The sequence below is a fragment of the Erpetoichthys calabaricus genome, chromosome 3 (genome assembly GCF_900747795.2).
Source record: "Erpetoichthys calabaricus chromosome 3, fErpCal1.3, whole genome shotgun sequence".
NCBI classification, from domain to species: domain Eukaryota; kingdom Metazoa; phylum Chordata; class Cladistia; order Polypteriformes; family Polypteridae; genus Erpetoichthys; species Erpetoichthys calabaricus.
Window position 1 is genome coordinate 65,384,878 of NC_041396.2, and position 18,937 is coordinate 65,403,814.

Genomic DNA, 18,937 nt, shown 5'->3' on the forward strand with positions numbered 1-18,937 from the left:
GGGAAGGTTTGGAATGATAATATTAATACTGTATTAATATAGGGTGGCAAAAAACAAACATCCAATTCTTGTCTGCACAGTTTTAGTCATTATTAAATGTATCAATGAAAGAAAACAAATACATGCCTCAGAACTACATCATCATTCAAGAAAGAACCATCAATTGACAAATTAACGTTTTAAATTATTCTCAAAATATGGTCTTCAGGATGATAAAGAATCATGTTATAGAGCATACAACATCTCAAATTAAGAAATATTGTCTCTGGTCTTATTTAAGTTTTCCTTTTAAATTTCAAGAGAATTCTAGCAGGGTACCATGAAAGGAGTCGTGTGACTGTGTTAGCAGTTTAGAATAAGAGCAACATATGTCATCATTTCCTTCACATATTATCCAAACCTAATGTAAATTATTACTGTCTTCTCTAATTTAAATGTTAACTCTACAAGTTGAAAGTACATTTATATAGAATGTGATGCAGGCATAAAATGGTTAAGTAAATGCATTTGATCAATAGATCCACATTTGAGGTTGTATAAATACGAAATTTAACACTTCTATTTAATTTTTCACCCAAAAAAAGCTTAAAGGCTATAACAGCTAAACTATTTTTGGAAAATTAGAGAAAAATCATTAGTCTGTTATCTTGACTAGGTTTATTTTCTCATTTTTCTGTCAGTTCTTGAGTTGTCTGAATTTGCAAGTATTACCAAAACTGTAAAGTTATGATCAAATTAAAAAATAATTCCAATATGGATGAAAAATGATAGAAGCTTCCTGCTGTGTTATATTAATACTGAAAATAAAATTAATTTAACTAACCAAACTTCAACCTTAATTTATTTAAAATTTAATTTTATTAAAATAGAAGTTTACCAAAATAAAAATACATTTGTTTCATTAATTATCACTATATTAAACTAGCTACAATAAAACAAGTGCATATAGGTAGGACATTTTCTGACTTAGAGATGATCAATTAACCCCAAATTAAAACACGTTGTTAAATTGATCATTCATTTCTAGATGTACTTAATTCAGCTGAAAGTGCATGCTAAGTCAATTGCTAATGCTAAATTGCCCCTCTATTGGTATGTGTGAGAAGGTGCCTTACAATGGACTCTGTGCCCTCTGCTGCCAGAATAGATTCTGACCCCAGTTACCCTTAACTGCATTATTAAACTTGCCCAATTATAACTGATTTTTAAGTACACTGTGGGTTATATATATCTATCATATTATTCAGCAGCTACCAAAATACATTAGTCTAACTATACAGTAAATTAATACTTTTTTTTTTACTGGCATTGTCAAAATGCTGCATAATTTGCTAATTAACCACATAAATCAATTAAATAACAGAATTTTATTTTTTAACACACTACAAAAGGGAAAAAATCTTACCGTCCCATGAGATATTGTCAGATATCCATTTTTAACACTGCATTTTCTTTTTTGCCACACTTTCCTAATACTGAAAGATTAAAAAAAAAATGGAAATCAAAATATACATAATCATGCATGCTTTACATTACATACTTTAACATATCTATAATAATACAAAAACTGCATACTCAGAAAGACAAATTATAGTATACTGTATAATCTTAAAAAAAATACATATAAGGAGATATTTTTTGGTAAAAATTAAAGGTAAGGTTTTTAAGACAGTGGTAAGACAAGCAATGACATATGGAGCTGAGACATGGGCACAGTAAAAGAAGTTAGATGTAGCAGAAATGAGAACGTTGAGATGGATGTGTGAAATTACAAAAAAGGACAGAATAAGAAATGAGACAATCAGAGGTACAACAAAAGAGAGAGAGATATCTAAGAAAGTACATGAAAGTAGGTTGAAGTGGTATGGACATGTGATGAGGAGAGACAATGAATATACAGGCAAAAGAGTGATGGGAATGGAAGTACAGGGAAACACAAAGTGAAGGAGGCAAAAGTGGAGGTGGATAGATGAAGTAGAAGATCTGAAGCAAAAGGGCTTGACTGGCAAGGAGGTAGAGGATCAAACTGTTTGGAGGAGGTTGATCCAACACATTGACCCCACATAGAAGTGGAAAAAGATGAAAAGGAATAAGAAGAAGATTTCTGGTAAAAATTTGAAATCACAAACATACAATCTTAACCAACTGTGATAAAGAAGTGATTGGATTTCACATGGAAAAAATCAAACAGATATCTACATTGACACATATTATGTTCAAACTATCATGAAAGCAAAATTTTACGTGTTTTCAAATGTCCAACAGTATATTAATTATTAATATCTTTACCCATCACTTTTCTTGTACAGGTTTCCACATCTTTCAGTGCCATGTTCCTTGTTTCCCTGAGGTTGATGCAAACTATACATAGTGCTCTGACGGACCTGTGAATCCTCATTTGAAAAAGAAACACACTTCTCAATCCAACTTTTATCCATATTGTGTCAAGGTCTATCAGCATTTTAAATATTTATTCACTTTACAAACAGTATAATGCTTTCCTTTAAAAACAACAACAAAAAAAAGTCTTACGTTTTCTTGTCATGCACTACTCCATATACAGCCTCATATCTATAACATGCAATCAATCACACCACACCACACTGTAAGCTATAAGCCTATATTAGAGATGCTCTCAGATATGAAATCAAAGTTCAGCTGTGTGCAAAAATGTGACCAACAAACTAAACTTGCATAATCAGTTACTTTAACTTCTAGCAATGCTAATCTCTAGGAGATTAATTACAGCATGACTGTTTAAGTGCATTCAGCAATGTGACAAAACCATCCCATTAACATGTGTTGCAAAACAATGGGTTTCATGTGGACCTTGCCTGACCATTTCAAACTAAGTCACTGCAATGGAAGAAGATACACCACAGCTGATCACAGACATAGTGACTCGTCCAGGGTTATCCAGGTAGTTATAAGCAGGGTTCAAACTATAATTATATTCTCCAGTTGTTATACATTTTTACTTTTAATTTACAGTAAAACCTTCTGGAACAAGATAATATAAATTATAAGCTTAATGGTATGCATTTGCCTACAATATCCAAAGCAAATGCAAAAATAATAATTGCTGATTGAAACTTTTGTAATAACAAAGCATTAACTGTAAATATTTGAGAAAGTGAATGTGTATTTTTACTATGTAGTAAACTACTCTCCTTCATTCAAGGAATGTCCCTTTCTGGATCAGTCAATACTGGTTTTTTTTTTGTTTGTTTTTTTTAGGAGGATGGTGTTAATTCTCAAAATTTCTTTAAATATGTGAGTATAGTTCAAGTTTAAAGCATCATAATTAAATAAATTCAATAGATACAGTTGCTACACTGCTGATAAATTCTTAATAGGTTTTTCTAAAATGATACTGCAATGTCAGCTCCTGGTGGCTTCTTATGATTTTTTTATAAATAGATGTTTGAGAGAAGCAGATGGAAACTGAGTAGCACTGCAGTGAAACAGGACTGGATATCTACAATAAAGAAAAAAAAATCTTACACCTATTTTGCCCTGAATATATAAAAATCTGTGCTCTTTTTATGTTACTGTTGCTGCATCTAGTAGTTCAGCACTTTAAAAATGAAAGCAGTCAAATTTGCAAGAAAGGGGATTTTAGGGTAATTCATTTTAATGGCATGCAATGTTCTTGTTGATTTGGAAGAAGTTGTAAAGCTTGTTGATGTAATCCATAAATCTAATTTAATTTAAATTAAATTTATTTTCTAAACTTAAGTTCTATAAATCTATACCTTTCTGAACCCACATTTTCTATTACCAGGGTGCTAGTAGCTATACCCACAGATTTATTACAACAGAAGAAAATTCTGCTTAGCACATTTAATGCTTGCTCAAACTGGAGGGAGGAGGGGGGCTTGGGAGCATGTGCTGATTACCATGTGTTGCTGCACCCCCCACACAACGAACCACCCAGACTGAGACCTGAGTGCAGCCGTGCAACAGGTGACACCTCAGCACCACACTGGAACGGTGTGAGGTTTTTACAGTGGCTATATTGCCAATCTTGCCACCAACCGCCAAGTTTTCCCTGCAAGTTGGAGGGCCTGCTTGCAGGGCTGCATGCAGGTTAATGTCATACCCAGGATGAAGCAATTGCAGGTTTAGGGGCCTTGCTCAAACTGGGTAGATTCAAAATCATCAATTAGGCCAATGCAGTGAAAAAAAAAACACAGTGAGAATTTGCCCCTACTGCACCACCTCTTCTAAATAGTGATGAGTTTTTTATGTTAGAAATGAAGCCATTGGGGATAATATTGGTTTATAGCACTGTTGTAATTGTAAAAGCAAGTTTTATATTTGATTTTTTCTGCAGTTATTGAAGTGGAATAATACCGAGTCCCTCAATACAGTCTCAAGTACAGAGGCGATAGTTGTACTGTTTTCCCCTAATTTTCACAAAGCTTTTCAGTTAATCTAAGTTAAATATAGATCTTGCAAGAACTAAGTGAAACTTATTCCACTGATGTCATCTTTTTAAAATGTTCAATTTCGTAACTGAAATGCTACAGAGGCTCATTGTAACTAAAATCATTAGTAATATTCTTAAGAAACAAGATTCTTCTGTTCAAATTATTTTTAACACAAATAATAGTTTGTGGCACACAATAAAGGCTACTCAGTCCGGTTGATTCCACTTATTAAATAATAAATGCATAAACAGCCCCACCTAGAACTACTATGCTTATGCTTTCTTTCATGAAACATTTAATTCATCAGATGACATTTACAAGCATACTAAAAACAAGGCTAGCATCTGCAAAATGGAAGTGCACTTACAGAACAAAACCTGCCCTCAAAGTGTGCTTAGCAGCTGTGCGGATGTCAGAATTTGTAATGTGAACTGGAATCTGAGGAACAAGGTAAAAGCCTTGGATGGGGTGCAGTTTAGAAGGAGAATAATGAGGTGATGAGTAAAATAACCATTCACCAAAAACCAAAAGCACTTACTCTCCTAGACTTCGTTCACAAAGAGAGGATGCAGTGAGGAAGAAGAAAGAAATATTCTTAAGAAACAGAAATATAATACATTTACACAAGATTACTACGAAACTAGCTGGGTATGTATGGACATTAGCTTCCAATGAGCAACACCATTACCAAGCAAAACATCTTTTATCATAAGATTTCTAATTGAACAAATTACTTTTACACAGAAAAATATATTCTCATCAATATTAGTTACTACTGAATTATGAGAAACACTTTAGTTGATGTACTGTTGAGTGCAGTACTTTAGCTTTATTTTCAGGATATACAGATATGCCTTTTAAGCACTAACAGGATATTATAAATAATCAAAATAAAATGTTGCAGTGTAACAATAACAGTATAAAAATGAATCACTAATACAACTGCATGCAAGTTATAACTCAGATTTGAAATAAATAAGGAGCAATTTTACAAAGCTTTACATTCTAAACTTGATAATGGTAACAAAAAAGTCCAGTTTAAAGTCCAAATATAATAAAAGATAAAAGTGAACATCTGCACTTACCTCTTTCTGTTCGACCTGCAAGGCAGACTTCAGGACATCTCTAAGCTGGGTCAGCTGTTTTCTTTCTTCATCTTGAACTTGCTTTATCTAAAGAGACAGTATAATAGTAACTAAAGGAGATCTGATGGTGAGCCCAGCATTTTAGTTTGGAAACACATTATTATGTTATTGTACAGTACATATTGTATATGCTTAATTTGTCAACACTGGATTCAATTACTATATATGTTTTTAAATAGATTTTTATATTAAGGTTCCTCCTTCTAATCATCAACTCCAATATTAAAATGAAACTATAAAATGGTGTAACCAACATTGAGTGATTAAATCTGAATTTCAGCTTGGTCACTGTCTGCGAGGATTACACATGGTCTCCTATTGCACATTTTTTTATTGTCACTTCAGTTTTTCTCCAAAAATGTTGATTGGAGGCTCTGATGTTACTAAGTAACAATGACTGTGCTTTGCCATACACTTGATGCTGTCAGTACAGCCTTCAAAAACCTGTGACACTGAGCTGAACAAAAAAAAAGTTGATTTGCCATCTCTTTGAAAAAGAAAACAATATTTTGTGAATACAATTATCAAAAATAATGCACCTAGCACAGTAGACTGTGAAGGAGTTAGGGTTTGGGAGCAGCAACTGTTTGTTGCAGGTAAATAAATAAAACATGTGAAAAGAAAGTGACTCCAATAGAGCTGACTTTTATGACTGGATCACACATCATGGAGGCTGAAAACTTATGGACTACAATTTGCTTTGCTGTATTGAGAACTGTGGTGGTGATTTAAAAGACCATAGATTATTTTCTTAAATATTATGAACACACTAACGTTGTGATATATAGGTCACCGTCTTAATACTTATTTAAACCATTTTAAAGTATTAAAAACAATGTAAACTAAAATATATAAGAATAGGCATGTTTGAAGATATTCCACGTAATGAACTGGTGTCCTATTATCAGCTGATTCCCCATCGTACTCAGTGCTAATGGGATTGAAATTAGCTTTCAGCAACTGAGCTGGTTAAAATGTTAGGAAAATTGATAAATCAATGGATGTAATAATTGCCTCTAAACATCTTGCATTTAGTAATCATATCATGCAGTGATGAAGAAAACATGGAGAAAAAGAAGAGTTTCTAAGCTGCTAATAGTTGAAAGAAGTCGCAATCCTACTGTCACTGAAATGTTGCCAATTCTAATGCTTCAAACTTTATGATTAATGACAGCTAAGCTAAAATGATGATGGATGACAGAACCCCCTTATTTCATAGTGCAAGGGTATACTCTTTTTACTTTCTGCACCCTGGTTAAGGTGGCTGTGGTCCTGATATTCATCTTTTTATAATGTTGCTATGGGTACTACTCAAATATTATTAAATACTAATTCAAGACCACAAGATGGCACAGTGATTCAGCATCATGGGTCTGAGCCTTACACTTAAACATTATTGTGGAGGCTGCATATTATTCCTGTGGTTGTGTGGCATTTTCTGCATTTACCCCTGACCCTGAGCCCCCATTCTTAACATATAGGTTAATTGATGTTTTAGAGGGACTGGGAGAGTGCATGAGTGAGTACTGTAATGGACTGATAAGCCAGATAGGGTTTGTTGGTGCCTTGTGTTCAGTGCTGCCAGGATAGACTACAGTAATTCTGGCTTCACCTGCCCTCTCCCTATCATGGACTAATTGAGTTTGAGAATGTTATAATAGATAGTATATATTAATATCAGCTGAATTAAAAATGATTTATATAGTTTTACGTACTTATGACAAATGATTAATCAATATATGTGTGCAGCAGGCAAACATAAATCTTTATTATGTGCAAAACTAGACAAGCAATAAGCATACAAACATTTATCAACAACCTTTAATTACAGTAGATTTTTAAGAAATTAATTAAAAGCAGTTTTTGATATGGGAAGCAAGCAGTGAAATACAGTGAGCTTAAAAAATAAACTGAAGAAAATTTCTAATTCCCACTGACTAGATGACAAAAACTATGCAAGACAATGAAGAAATTGGATGTTCAGTGAAAAGCATTTTCCTTATTTGTGTTTTTGTAAATGGTGATTTACTGTATGCTTAGCAATGATATCAAAGAAATGTCATATACCTAGTAATAAATAATCAGAATATCACTGTGATTTAAACTGTTATGGAGGCACATAAACTCAATAAAAGTTACCAATAAAGGTAATTAGCTTGTACTATGGATATTAGATAGAGACAGAGTTGAAAGCCAGGCAAATCTTCTTTCACTTGTTCTGATTATAACAAACAGCAGGGGAATAAGGCATACTCCAGTAATCTGCATCTTTTATTGGAAAAAAGTTTTGCAGACAGTATTTAAATAAGAAGAGGATTCATCTGTCTGTCCTGCTGGAATTCATTAAGTTGTCCATCCTTTGGACTTTTTCCCAGAACCAGGTCACCTAGAAAGCTCAACATTTAGGATCTCCTCACTCGTCAAGAACTAGATCTTATTGTACCTCTCCTATTGATAATATTTTGTCTTTCTGTACCCAGTTTCAAGAAATCATATCAGTGTTAAAACAAAATTATGTTTTTTACTATTTTGTCACTCTGACCAGCATTGAGGTGAATGTGTCTTGAGGAAGGATGAGGTGATGAGTGAAAGCTGCAAATACAACAGCTATTCAGTTAAAAAACAAGGTAGTCTTAAACATTGAACATGGCAGGGTGAATTAATATATTAGATATGATAAATATACAGTTTGAATTAGGCAAAAAAATGTAATTAAGTTTTATAGATATTTTCAGTGCTCGTATTAATAGAGTTTGGACTTGTACACTGTTACAGTCAGTTCTTTTTTTGTGCTTGAAGCATTAGAATGCCACATAGGTAGCTGTGCAAAGATGTGCTCAGCAAATTCCAAAAATGGGCATTGTGATAGGCACATATAAAACTGGCTCATAGTCATTAACAAAGCAACTAACACCATACACACCAAATTAAATTTAGAGGGGCAAAAAGGCCACATTGATTGCATTAAAACAAGAAGAAAAAAATAATTTTGATAGGTGATTAAAAGTCTCCTTTCTACTTAACAAGAGAAGTTTCACAATTAAAATGGGCAAGAGAATTATTTTTTTATATTACATTTTCAGATTCCAGTTTTTCCATTTCAGAGTAGCAGAGTGCCAATGCTCATGCTAGTAGTGCTGAGTGCTAAGTAAGAATCAGCCTTGGATTGGACGCCAGTCTCATACAGATCACAAGCACACACACACACACACGCACACGCACACACACACACACACACACACACGCACACACACATCCATGTCCAGTCAAGTCAGAGCCAATTTAGAGTCAACCTTTAACCACATCTTTGAGTCTTTAGGATACAAGTGCAAACCAGAGTACAACAAGGCATAGGGAGAATGTACAAAGTTCACACAGACAGTGACCTGGTTTCAAAGCCAGTCTTTGCTCAAACACATGACCTGCTATCTTGAATATTAGCAAGAACAGACACTTTGCAAAAGTGATATTCATTTTATGTTTTATCCAATTGCACATGTTCTTTTACCGCATGCAAATCTGTAGCCAGCTTTTCCATTGATGGCTTAAGGCTTTCCACAGCTTTCAGTCCATCCTGAAAGAAACTGGAAGCATAAATGTTATTAGTACATCACTAAAAAATGGAAGCAACTGCATAGGTCGTGAAAACAGTCTAGGCGACAATTTAAAAGGCTTACTTGCATTGGGCATGAAAGTACTTAATAAGATTCTGAAGCAAGTCAACTCCTTTCTTGATCTTGATCTCATTAACTTTCAGAAGATACTGCAAAACAGTTAAAATAAGAGGTGATGAAAAATGAAATATATTTTCTATATTGCGAACAGGGTATGATGACACAGTGGTTACCTTTGCTGCCTCATAGTTCCAGTATCAGAGATCTAATACTGTATCTTATTATCTCTGTACAGTTTGCATGTTTTTCCCATTTCTTTACGAGTTTCTCTAAAGGTACTCTTGATTTTCCTCTCCTACATTCCCAAAAACATTGGGGATTAATTACTGAGTCCAGATAAGAGTAGCATGAATAAGTGTGGCCCTGCATGAGTTGATTTCTTTCTTGTACTTGATGCTGCTAAACATACAATGCCAATAAAGAGAATTTGTAAGTTTTTACATTTTATTATTACACAGCACTGAATTATAGTGGATGTAATTTGACTTTTATTAACATTGATGATCAGAAAAAGACTTTTTAATGTCAAAGTGAAAACATATCTCTGCAAAAGTAATTACAACAATGAAATGAGTACTGAAGACAAATGCAAACTTGCCAAAAATTCAATATGAGTGTACAACTCAGTAGCAAGAACTGCCATACTAAGGTGGGAATAGCTACAGAACATATGATCTTAGGCAAATAATCCTTAGAAATCAGGTTTGTGCAGTGGGTTTGTAGTTGCAGTCTAGCAAAGCTATTTTCTGAAGAATAATGAAGGAAGAAAAAAAAAAAGAAACACGAGATGTGCATGCTAGCTGACACGCCTTCTAGATATCAGCCTAACATTAGCATACCAAGCTGTTCTAATAATTAAAAGATGAGTCCGTATTCAAAAAATGTGTTTTTGATTTGCTTCCAGAGAAGCATTTTAAGGAAATGACTCTTCTGGCCTTTGTGTTATTCTGTGGTGGTGATGATCTGCTTCATCCTTTCACAATTTCACTACAAAATGAAAAGCATTAAAACCTGTCTTTAAAGAGGATTATTGCACTTCAGTAATCCACATTTTTTTTCTAAATCTCACTGAAACGATTAAGCTTCCTGTAACTCCCAGGAAAATCATTTTTATAGCACAGGTGGCTTCAATATTCATTAGATGCTTTGGTGCTCCAGACAATACCTTCTTAATTCTGTCAACATATCCCACGAGCACCATATGTGTAAAAGAAACATTGTGTACAATACATTACATACTACACACACATTATGTTTCACAGTGTACTGTTCAAATGTCACTTTACAAATTGGCACATCTGCTCCATTTCAATTTCTGCTACCAGCTCTGTTGTAAAGGAGCAGGGTCTTTTGATCACAAACAAATCCTCAAACATCAGTGAATGCGAAAAACAAGGTGAAGTAGTTCAATATTCTAAATGTTGATGTTCTTTTCTTTGTCTTCTATAGTGTATATGCTATACCCTGATTTTGGTGGAATATGATAAACTACTGAATATTTCTGAAACTTTTTCACATGAGTATTGTGAATGAATTCTAGTTTAATTCGACTCTAACTATTGCTTTCTGTCAAGCATTTGTCTCTTAATAAAATGATTCATGGAGGGTAAGGGCAGAGTGGCAGGTCTGAGGCTGGGGATGTGACCTTGAGTAAGGTCCTTAACCTGAAAATTGCTACAGGTGCACTGTACAATGGCCGACCCTGAACTCTGACCTCCAAACGGTCACACAAAAAGACAATGTCCCCTTTGGGATTATACAGTATATAAAGTATGGGAGTGGGAGTATATAAAATAAAAAAAACTAATGAATTAAACCACTGTTCTATTGTATTTGTATCCAAAGATACTACCGATTTAGAAATCTTGCTTAATTTCTAGAAGTACTCAACCTAGGTCTAATCTGATGACCTAATGACTGACAAATCCCCTGAAGCAGATAGACTGAATGGTCTCACAAAGTTTGGATTGAATTTCTATGTTGCACCCAGTCTAGGTCTATAAAAGACTTTGATATTGTAAACAGTATCAGGCACAACACAATACAACTCACAGGAATCCATGCAATTGAATGCTTTTCAATATATTTTTAGTTCTGCCTCAGCCAGTGTTTGAGAAGATTTGACAAAAAACTATGATATGACATAACAGGAGTCTAAAGCTGCATATACAGTATATGGAATATACAAGTGGTATTCAAGTACTCAGAGTAATCTCAGCTTGGGAGGAGTTACAGTTGCCACACATGTGCACATGGGAGAAAACTTATGGGCTCAAACACTTGTATTTCCACTCCAGACTGGGGTTTTTTTTTTTTGTTCTTTATTTCGCCTTATACAATTTCTTGTATTAGGAATTTGGTAGTTTTTGCATACCCCTTGGGGTCAGAGCGCAGGGTCAGCCATTGTACAGCGCCCCTGGAGCAATTACAGGTTAAGGGCCTTGCTCAAGGGCCCAGCAGAGCAGTGGCATTTTTTTGGCAGTGACGGGGATTCGAACCGGCAACCTTCAGGATATCAGGGCACATCCTTAGCCTCAGAGCCACCACTCCGCCTATACTCTAACTTTTTCTCCTTTTCCCCTGTAGACCTACAGAAGACCCAGCATTCTAAGCCCTCTTCCGGCTCCCAGTCTCCACTTACCACTTCCACTTCCATGGCACAAGATCCCACCTCCTCATGACGCCACATCCGATTCCAAGACTATACTCATCTCTGTCATCATTTCCTGTTTGTCATATATTTACAGCAGCCATTTTGTAAGAAGCGACGGTTCAGTTTGGAATTGATGTCTGTAAAGACCTCTCTACAAAACCAACCATTTTCCAAGTATATAGGGTGGATCCCCAAACCTCTCTTTGTTTTTGTCATTATACACAGTACAATAATAGCAAAAATGCAATTTTTCCTCACTTATTGCTCTACAACTTTGAATGCGTGGTATTTTATCTTAGTAATTAACAGAGGATAGGTATAGAAATTGTACAAAGCCCTGCAGAGAAATTTATTTTACAAACAACTGAGCCAGCATTCTGTTATAGTGCTTGACAGCTGCCAACACCAAGATTTCAAGTTTCTAGATGACTACATGAAAGGTGTAGGCGAGTTACCATATTGCTTTCACACATTGTTGTTTATTACTGTATTAAAAGAATTTTGCCCATAATAAGCTAAACACCACAAAAAAATCATAAACTAGCAAATGTAGTAATGTCTAGCCAGTTCAGCCAAATGAGTATGTTGACTCAGACATGTCTGCCAACTATTTTTGACATGCAGACACAAGCTCAGATTGAACCAAGTTAAAGGATAAGTTTATGCTCGAAGAAAGCACATATTTGATTGCCATGTATTAATTTTTATTTTTAAAACACTTCACATTATTAACAAAGAAACTGATATGCAAACCCTTCGAAAGCAACATCTAACATAAAATTTAAAGACTATATTCTGAAAGCTTGCTGCTAGCTATTAAAATGGCATTTGAGTCCTTAAGATTATGTAAAATGCTCTGTACCAATTGGTTCTAAAATCTTGATGGATAATCCCTTAAAAACACAATAAATGCAAACAAAGGTAACGTATTAATATCTATCCATCTGGCGTGAAAATTAAACATTAGATGTTGACCTGATAGATTGTGATCCTACAACGTTTTTAAATATATGCTGATTTAGGTTTGGTATATGTACTGTGCACACAATAATTATTGCTCACCTCACACATCTGTAGCTGAAAGAATCGCCTTTCCTTTTCCATTTCCTCAGCAAGTTCTGCCCCGCTGATTTCAGTCCGAATCATCCCATGCTGCTTTGCATGTTCTTTCTTCTCTTTCTCTATCTTAGTACTGCAAGGAAGAGTCCATGACTCATTATTAAATAGGATGCATCTCCCACTCATGCACTCAGGGAGAAAAATAAAACCACATCATGCACAGGGAAAGGGGCCATTCCTTCAGAGTGGTATTATAAGGCATCCCAAAAATGCACTAATTACTTATGTTTGTCAGAATTTGTCAGCTCAAAAAATGCATTTCATGTGTTTCATGCGTTACTACAACAGCTATTTTTAAAAGCGCACATTTGATGCTGAAAAACTCTGGTGATAAATGCAGTGATTCTGAGGCCAGCTTTTAAAATTCATTCTGGCAAATAAAAGCAAGCTTATCAAATTGTTGTTATGAATATGTACCATTCCATGTGTAGATGTTCTGGCCTACAAAACAATTAGAAGTCAAAACGTTAATGGTAACGGGGTGGTCAAAGTCCTCTGAACGCTACATGAATTTGCAACATGCTTCCCAAAGATGGCATTATAGAATATCAGTATGCCATCTTACTAAAATATTTTTTGCTTTTCTTAAGGTTTATTAAGAAATTATTTAGTAATGGTTTAACAAGAACAAAGTTACTACTCTATTAGAGGCAACTGTCAGAATGCAGTCTGCCCAACTTCAAAGCAAACTCCTAACAGCAAGGTACATTATGCCTTGTAAAAGCATTCAGATGTGTCTTTTGACGTTCCTTAGAGTGAAATTACAAAACACATATTTCTAAATGTAATATTTAATTCAAAACCCAAATGTTCAGACCTAACAAGATATCTCTCTACTATAATAAAAAAATCTTGGGTCGAGACGTGATCTTCTCGGAAGACACTTTGATGTACCGCGAGAGACACTTTAATGTCCAGCGAGAGACACTTTAATGTCCCGCGAGACAAGGCAGTGAGACAAAAGGACAGCTGCTGTACAAGCTTTTAAATGATCGATGTGCAGCGCGACAAGCAGAACACGCAGCTCAGCAACAGGAGCAGCAAGCCAGCAGCTGATCCGTCCGCATCCCCTTAGCGTGTGGTCAGCCCTAGCCCTTGCCTTCACAACACGAGCAACAGAGACGCGAATTGGCTGGCATGTATCGTGCCCTCTTTGGGGGGAAGGGGGTGGGCGAACAAAGCCTTACAATAAATATTTCCAAACATTAACAGGAAACAAAACTGTTTAATGACTACATAAATGGATGGCATAATGACCTCCCATCTCTAAGGTTCTTGATTCAAATCTTAGCCAGGCTACTGTTTTTCCTCATGTCTGTTTGTTTTAATCTTTGGGAAGTCCATTTTTCCTCCACATCCCAAAGATGTGAGTGTTAAGTTAACTGGTGGCTCAAAACTATTAGGTTAATTGGTGTATCTTAACTTGCCTAGAAAACCGTTACTGAAAATAAGTGACTGTGTCCTGTGATGGAATGGCATCACTATCTAAAGAGAATACCTGCATTGTACTCATTGTGCTCAGAAAATTCTCAAATTTCGTAATTTTGCAGTGGAAATATAGGTTTAGGAAGTTAATAGAATCATGATCTGAGAATGAATCATTGTCTGAGTGTCTCTTATGACCAATGTTTATATATGTAGCACAAACTCTACAAATGAGTTAAGTTTTCACTGAAATACCTTTACCTTATTTTTATGCCACTCGAATATAACATAGACCTTACGTTTTGGTTCAGTATTCTGGTGAGCTTTTATCTTCTGCAGATTGAAACAATTTTTCTAGTACTTTCACTTACCCTATATTCTGGATATTTTATTATTATTATTTTTTCATTAGTCTTAGTTGCTTTCCATCACCTTCTGAGGAGATCCATCCTCATTGTGTGATGTTGCCAACACTATGGGTCTTTTGGATGATGTACTGAGCTTGGTTTAAACTACATACAGTATGTTTAACATACCACAAATTTCAGAAGTTATATAGGCTGGCCACCAGTGCTGTGCAAGTTCATACCTCACAAGAACTAGCTCAGAGTTCAGTTCACACAGATTAAAATGAATAAATTCACGTTCATATTTCACCATTTCAATTTTGAACTAGTTCATGTTCAGTTCATTTTGTATTTTTTAAGGAGTGAGAATAAATGACCCATGAGTTTACTTTTCAATTTTGCATGCCTTATATTAGGCTATTATAGTGTTCTTGAATAAAATACAATAATTTTGAAGAATTTTTTTATCTATATACTGTACACTTTATTGAGTTATACCCAGCAACAAACACATATAACCATATATGCTAATATCCTCCCGGTCAAAAAAAAAAAGTTAAATGGATGCAAGTATACATTTAAATTACTACTCTATTTCCAACTGTGTGACACAAATGGTGACTGTGGAACCAGCGTGTAGGTGAACTAACCTATTACGCTGCCAGTCAAAATTTGCATCTCATATTGCATGTCCAACAGGAAAAAATATAAAGCGGCCTCGTGAAGTACAATGTTTTCCTAAAAACGAAAGCAGAGATTCACTGTGTGCTCGTGTCAGCAGGGGTGCAGCTTAAGCACAACCAGGCAGATATAGACAGTGCCCATTTGATTTTACATTATTTTTTCAGCATACAAATAAATGGCAACAAATTCGTATGAAATAAACATTCATAAAAATCCACTATTTGTGCTTATCCGAATACCGTATTCGGATTCAGCTTCACCCTTACATTACAGGGTAAGACAAAACATTTAATCTGGACCTAAACCAGATCTAGAATGTCACATAAAACTGAACTAGCTCACATTCAAGTTCTTCACTTGCAAATACATTACGCTAAGTTCACTATTATTAGAAAAATGAGCTTGTTCAATGAATGCGCTCTTTTGAACTAGTTCATGCGCAACACTGCTGGCCACCCACCATGGTGGATATATTTCTTGTGCCCTCTGTCTGCTGGCAACATGCAGTTATGGCCAGGAAAGCACTATTGTAGAAACAAGTGAACTAAAGATTTATTTTTAAAAGCTTCCTTACATTTATATTATGTTCCAGATTTTTCTTCGAATTTTTGGTTTTTGCCAAGAAACTCAAAATTATGAAGTAACTTGATATCGTTGACTCAAGAGACATTTTCTCCTGTTTTAGCAATTGAAAAGTCTGATTTCACTCAGTGTTACCACTGGCCTCCCAGTGATACCTATTGCTAATTTTTCTTTGTCTAGTTGCTATATTTAAATAGATGGATTCATAGAGTACAATGCAGATATACCCAAAGGTTATGTGTGATCACACGTATATTTATAGACTAAAGTATTGTTATGTTTTTAATTACTTAATTCCTAGTTTGACTTAAAGCCTGTTTGGTCTTCATTATTGTGTTTTTATCTGAAATTGATTTTCTAGCCTAGAAAACCCATAGTTTTTTTTTTCATTCGTAAATCATAAGTACTATGCATGTAAATTTCACTCGATTAGTAAAGTGTTTTTTGAAGATAATTTTGTGCAGCTTAGCTGATACACAGCAAAATGTCTGCAAACTTTCACAACAATGCTTGTTTTCAAAGTTTTTACTTATCTGTGTCATAATATTTCTTTTGTATGTTTAATTTACATCTGCACAGCAGGTACAGAATATTAAAATGTACTTCAAATGTTTCCACAAATAGGAGTTGCAACAGCAAAATGTGAAAAAGTATAAGGATCTAAAATGTTTTGCAAGGCATATTGTCAGGTGAAAAATACTGAAAGGCTTTTCAATGACAGCTCTTAAATCACAGAAAGGATATTTAAGGGAACATTCTGGGCATTCTCTGGAACACCCTGATAATATATATTTACAAAATACACACATAGCCTAAAAACTAACTCTGCAGTCCTGCTGACATACATCTAATTTTGACCACAGTCTTCCAATCATTTTGTAGGTCAGAGGGTGTTTAGAAAATTAACCATATAGAGACAAAATATTATTTATTCAAAGTGCATTACAACTACTGCTTAAAACCATTTCACTGGACAAAGCCACAGACGCTGGTAAAGTTCATATAAGTAGCATTTGTGCCAATTACAACAATTGAAGACTGCTTGGCTGACATGAGGAGCACCCAAATATAGCATAGGCTTGCAACTTCTAAATTGACTTCAAACCAAAACATATACATATACGGTGGAATCAAACCAGTTTTACGCTGTGGGGGCCAAAGTTGCATTTGCATTTAAGGTTTTCATCCCTTTATGTCTGGAAATAAAAAGAGATCTTGGACAATGCATGTTGGTCAGCTTGCAGCACAAAAGAGCAATATTAACTCCTAGAAAAGGGAAACTTAACTGAAATCAGCTTCTCTACTAGAAATGGAACAAAAAGTGCACAAATTATTACTATATATTTAAGTAATTACTTCTTTTTGTACATTACTGCATAACTACTATAGGTATTTTTTATTTTCTGGGCAGTGAAGGTATCCTGCATGTAGTATTGCTCTGTAGCTAATACCACACGTGACTACACTTAAACTTTCATTCATGTCACTAAATATACTGTAGCTTGCCAAGCCTTGCTGAAGAATATTAAGATCAGAACTAATAAGTACAGTAAAATATCCTGAAAGCTCTCTCAAGAAACACTCCTCTTCAATATCTTTTTTTTGTTTTGTTTTGGAGTTCATTTAATCACAAACTAATAACACTTGTGGCAGAGTCAGTGTTTAAAAGGATTCTTCAAGCAAATCCAGACCATAATGCAATATAAATACTTATTATTTTTGGATATATGACATGTCAAATTACCCTTTCAGTAAAGAATGTCCTTTGCAGCTTGTAAAATATAGCACAACACATTTTAACACAAATGCTCTAAAAATCCTGCAACCAATACATGGACTCACATTTCAGTGTGTTTGTGTTATTAAAGTGAATGAAAATAACTTAATAAACTAAATGTATCTGGGAAATAAAGGGTTGTTTGCCGTAATGTGCTCCCATTAGATTCATTCCATTCATTTATAAAAATAATACATGACAATAAGTGAATACTATAAATTAATCTTACACTTTTGTTTCATAATCTTTCCAGGCCTTATCAAAAGGCTTTTTCAGATCCTGTGGTGAAAAAGAATTAAAAAGAAAGATGTTCATTAATTGTTGACACAGTGAAAAGGACAAATTATACATACTGTAAAATGATTTTGAATTTATAGATTGCATTTCATTTTTATTCTACAGGTATTCTAGAAGCCACGACAAGAGAGTAAATGTCCATTCAAGCAAATGCATCACTATAATGGCTGAAATGTACTGCATTGAGTATATAACACTAAAGGATTGCCTCAAATGTTTGTAATTAAAAATCTGGGCCACTGAATGTTAAACAACTATCTTACACATGACATGGCAACCTGGGTTAATCCTGCCATCTATTCTTTGCTCTCTGCAACCCTATACTAAAAAAGTGGGTTCAGAGTAGACAGATATATGGATTCAGATACATATATCAATTCGTCCATTTTCTGAACTGGCTTACAATGCCAAGCCCTGGATTCTAAACAGCATGGCTCACTCCCCAAGGTCACTCCCTGTGACCCTTAGCAAATCACTTAACCTACATGTGCTCCAACTGTAAAATAAAATTTAAAAAAAATAGATAAATTTTACTTATGTTCTTAGCATCTTGGGATGGGCTTAGCTATAGAAAAACACTAAATCATGTTTTATTTGTTATCGGACATTTGAAAAGTGCCATTTGACATATATCTTGAGTAATATCTTAAATCCAATTAAGGGTCATGTGGGGGCAAAACCAATCCCAAAAATATTAGCTGAAAGGTAACAATCAGCCCAGGACTTGGAACCATTGGAAAGCTCACCCAGTCACACACCCCCACTCAATACTCACTCCTCTGCAAAATGCCTCCTGCACTT

The 18,937-nt window shown here is 34.8% G+C and overlaps 1 protein-coding gene across 2 annotated transcripts in view; it reads right to left on the reverse strand.

Annotated features, from left to right (window-relative positions):
• asap2a (ArfGAP with SH3 domain, ankyrin repeat and PH domain 2a) overlaps nt 1-18,937 on the reverse strand; it is a 220,762-nt gene that overhangs the window by 36,802 nt on the left and 165,023 nt on the right. For both annotated transcript variants that reach the window (XM_028796885.2, XM_028796884.2), the window contains exons 5-11: nt 18,069-18,118; nt 12,968-13,097; nt 9,256-9,341; nt 9,087-9,162; nt 5,519-5,605; nt 2,290-2,393; nt 1,406-1,475 (exon numbers count right to left, since the gene is read on the reverse strand). In XM_028796885.2, coding sequence (XP_028652718.1) covers nt 1,406-1,475; nt 2,290-2,393; nt 5,519-5,605; nt 9,087-9,162; nt 9,256-9,341; nt 12,968-13,097; nt 18,069-18,118 — 603 coding nt within the window. The remainder of the gene's footprint in view (nt 1-1,405; nt 1,476-2,289; nt 2,394-5,518; nt 5,606-9,086; nt 9,163-9,255; nt 9,342-12,967; nt 13,098-18,068; nt 18,119-18,937) is intronic.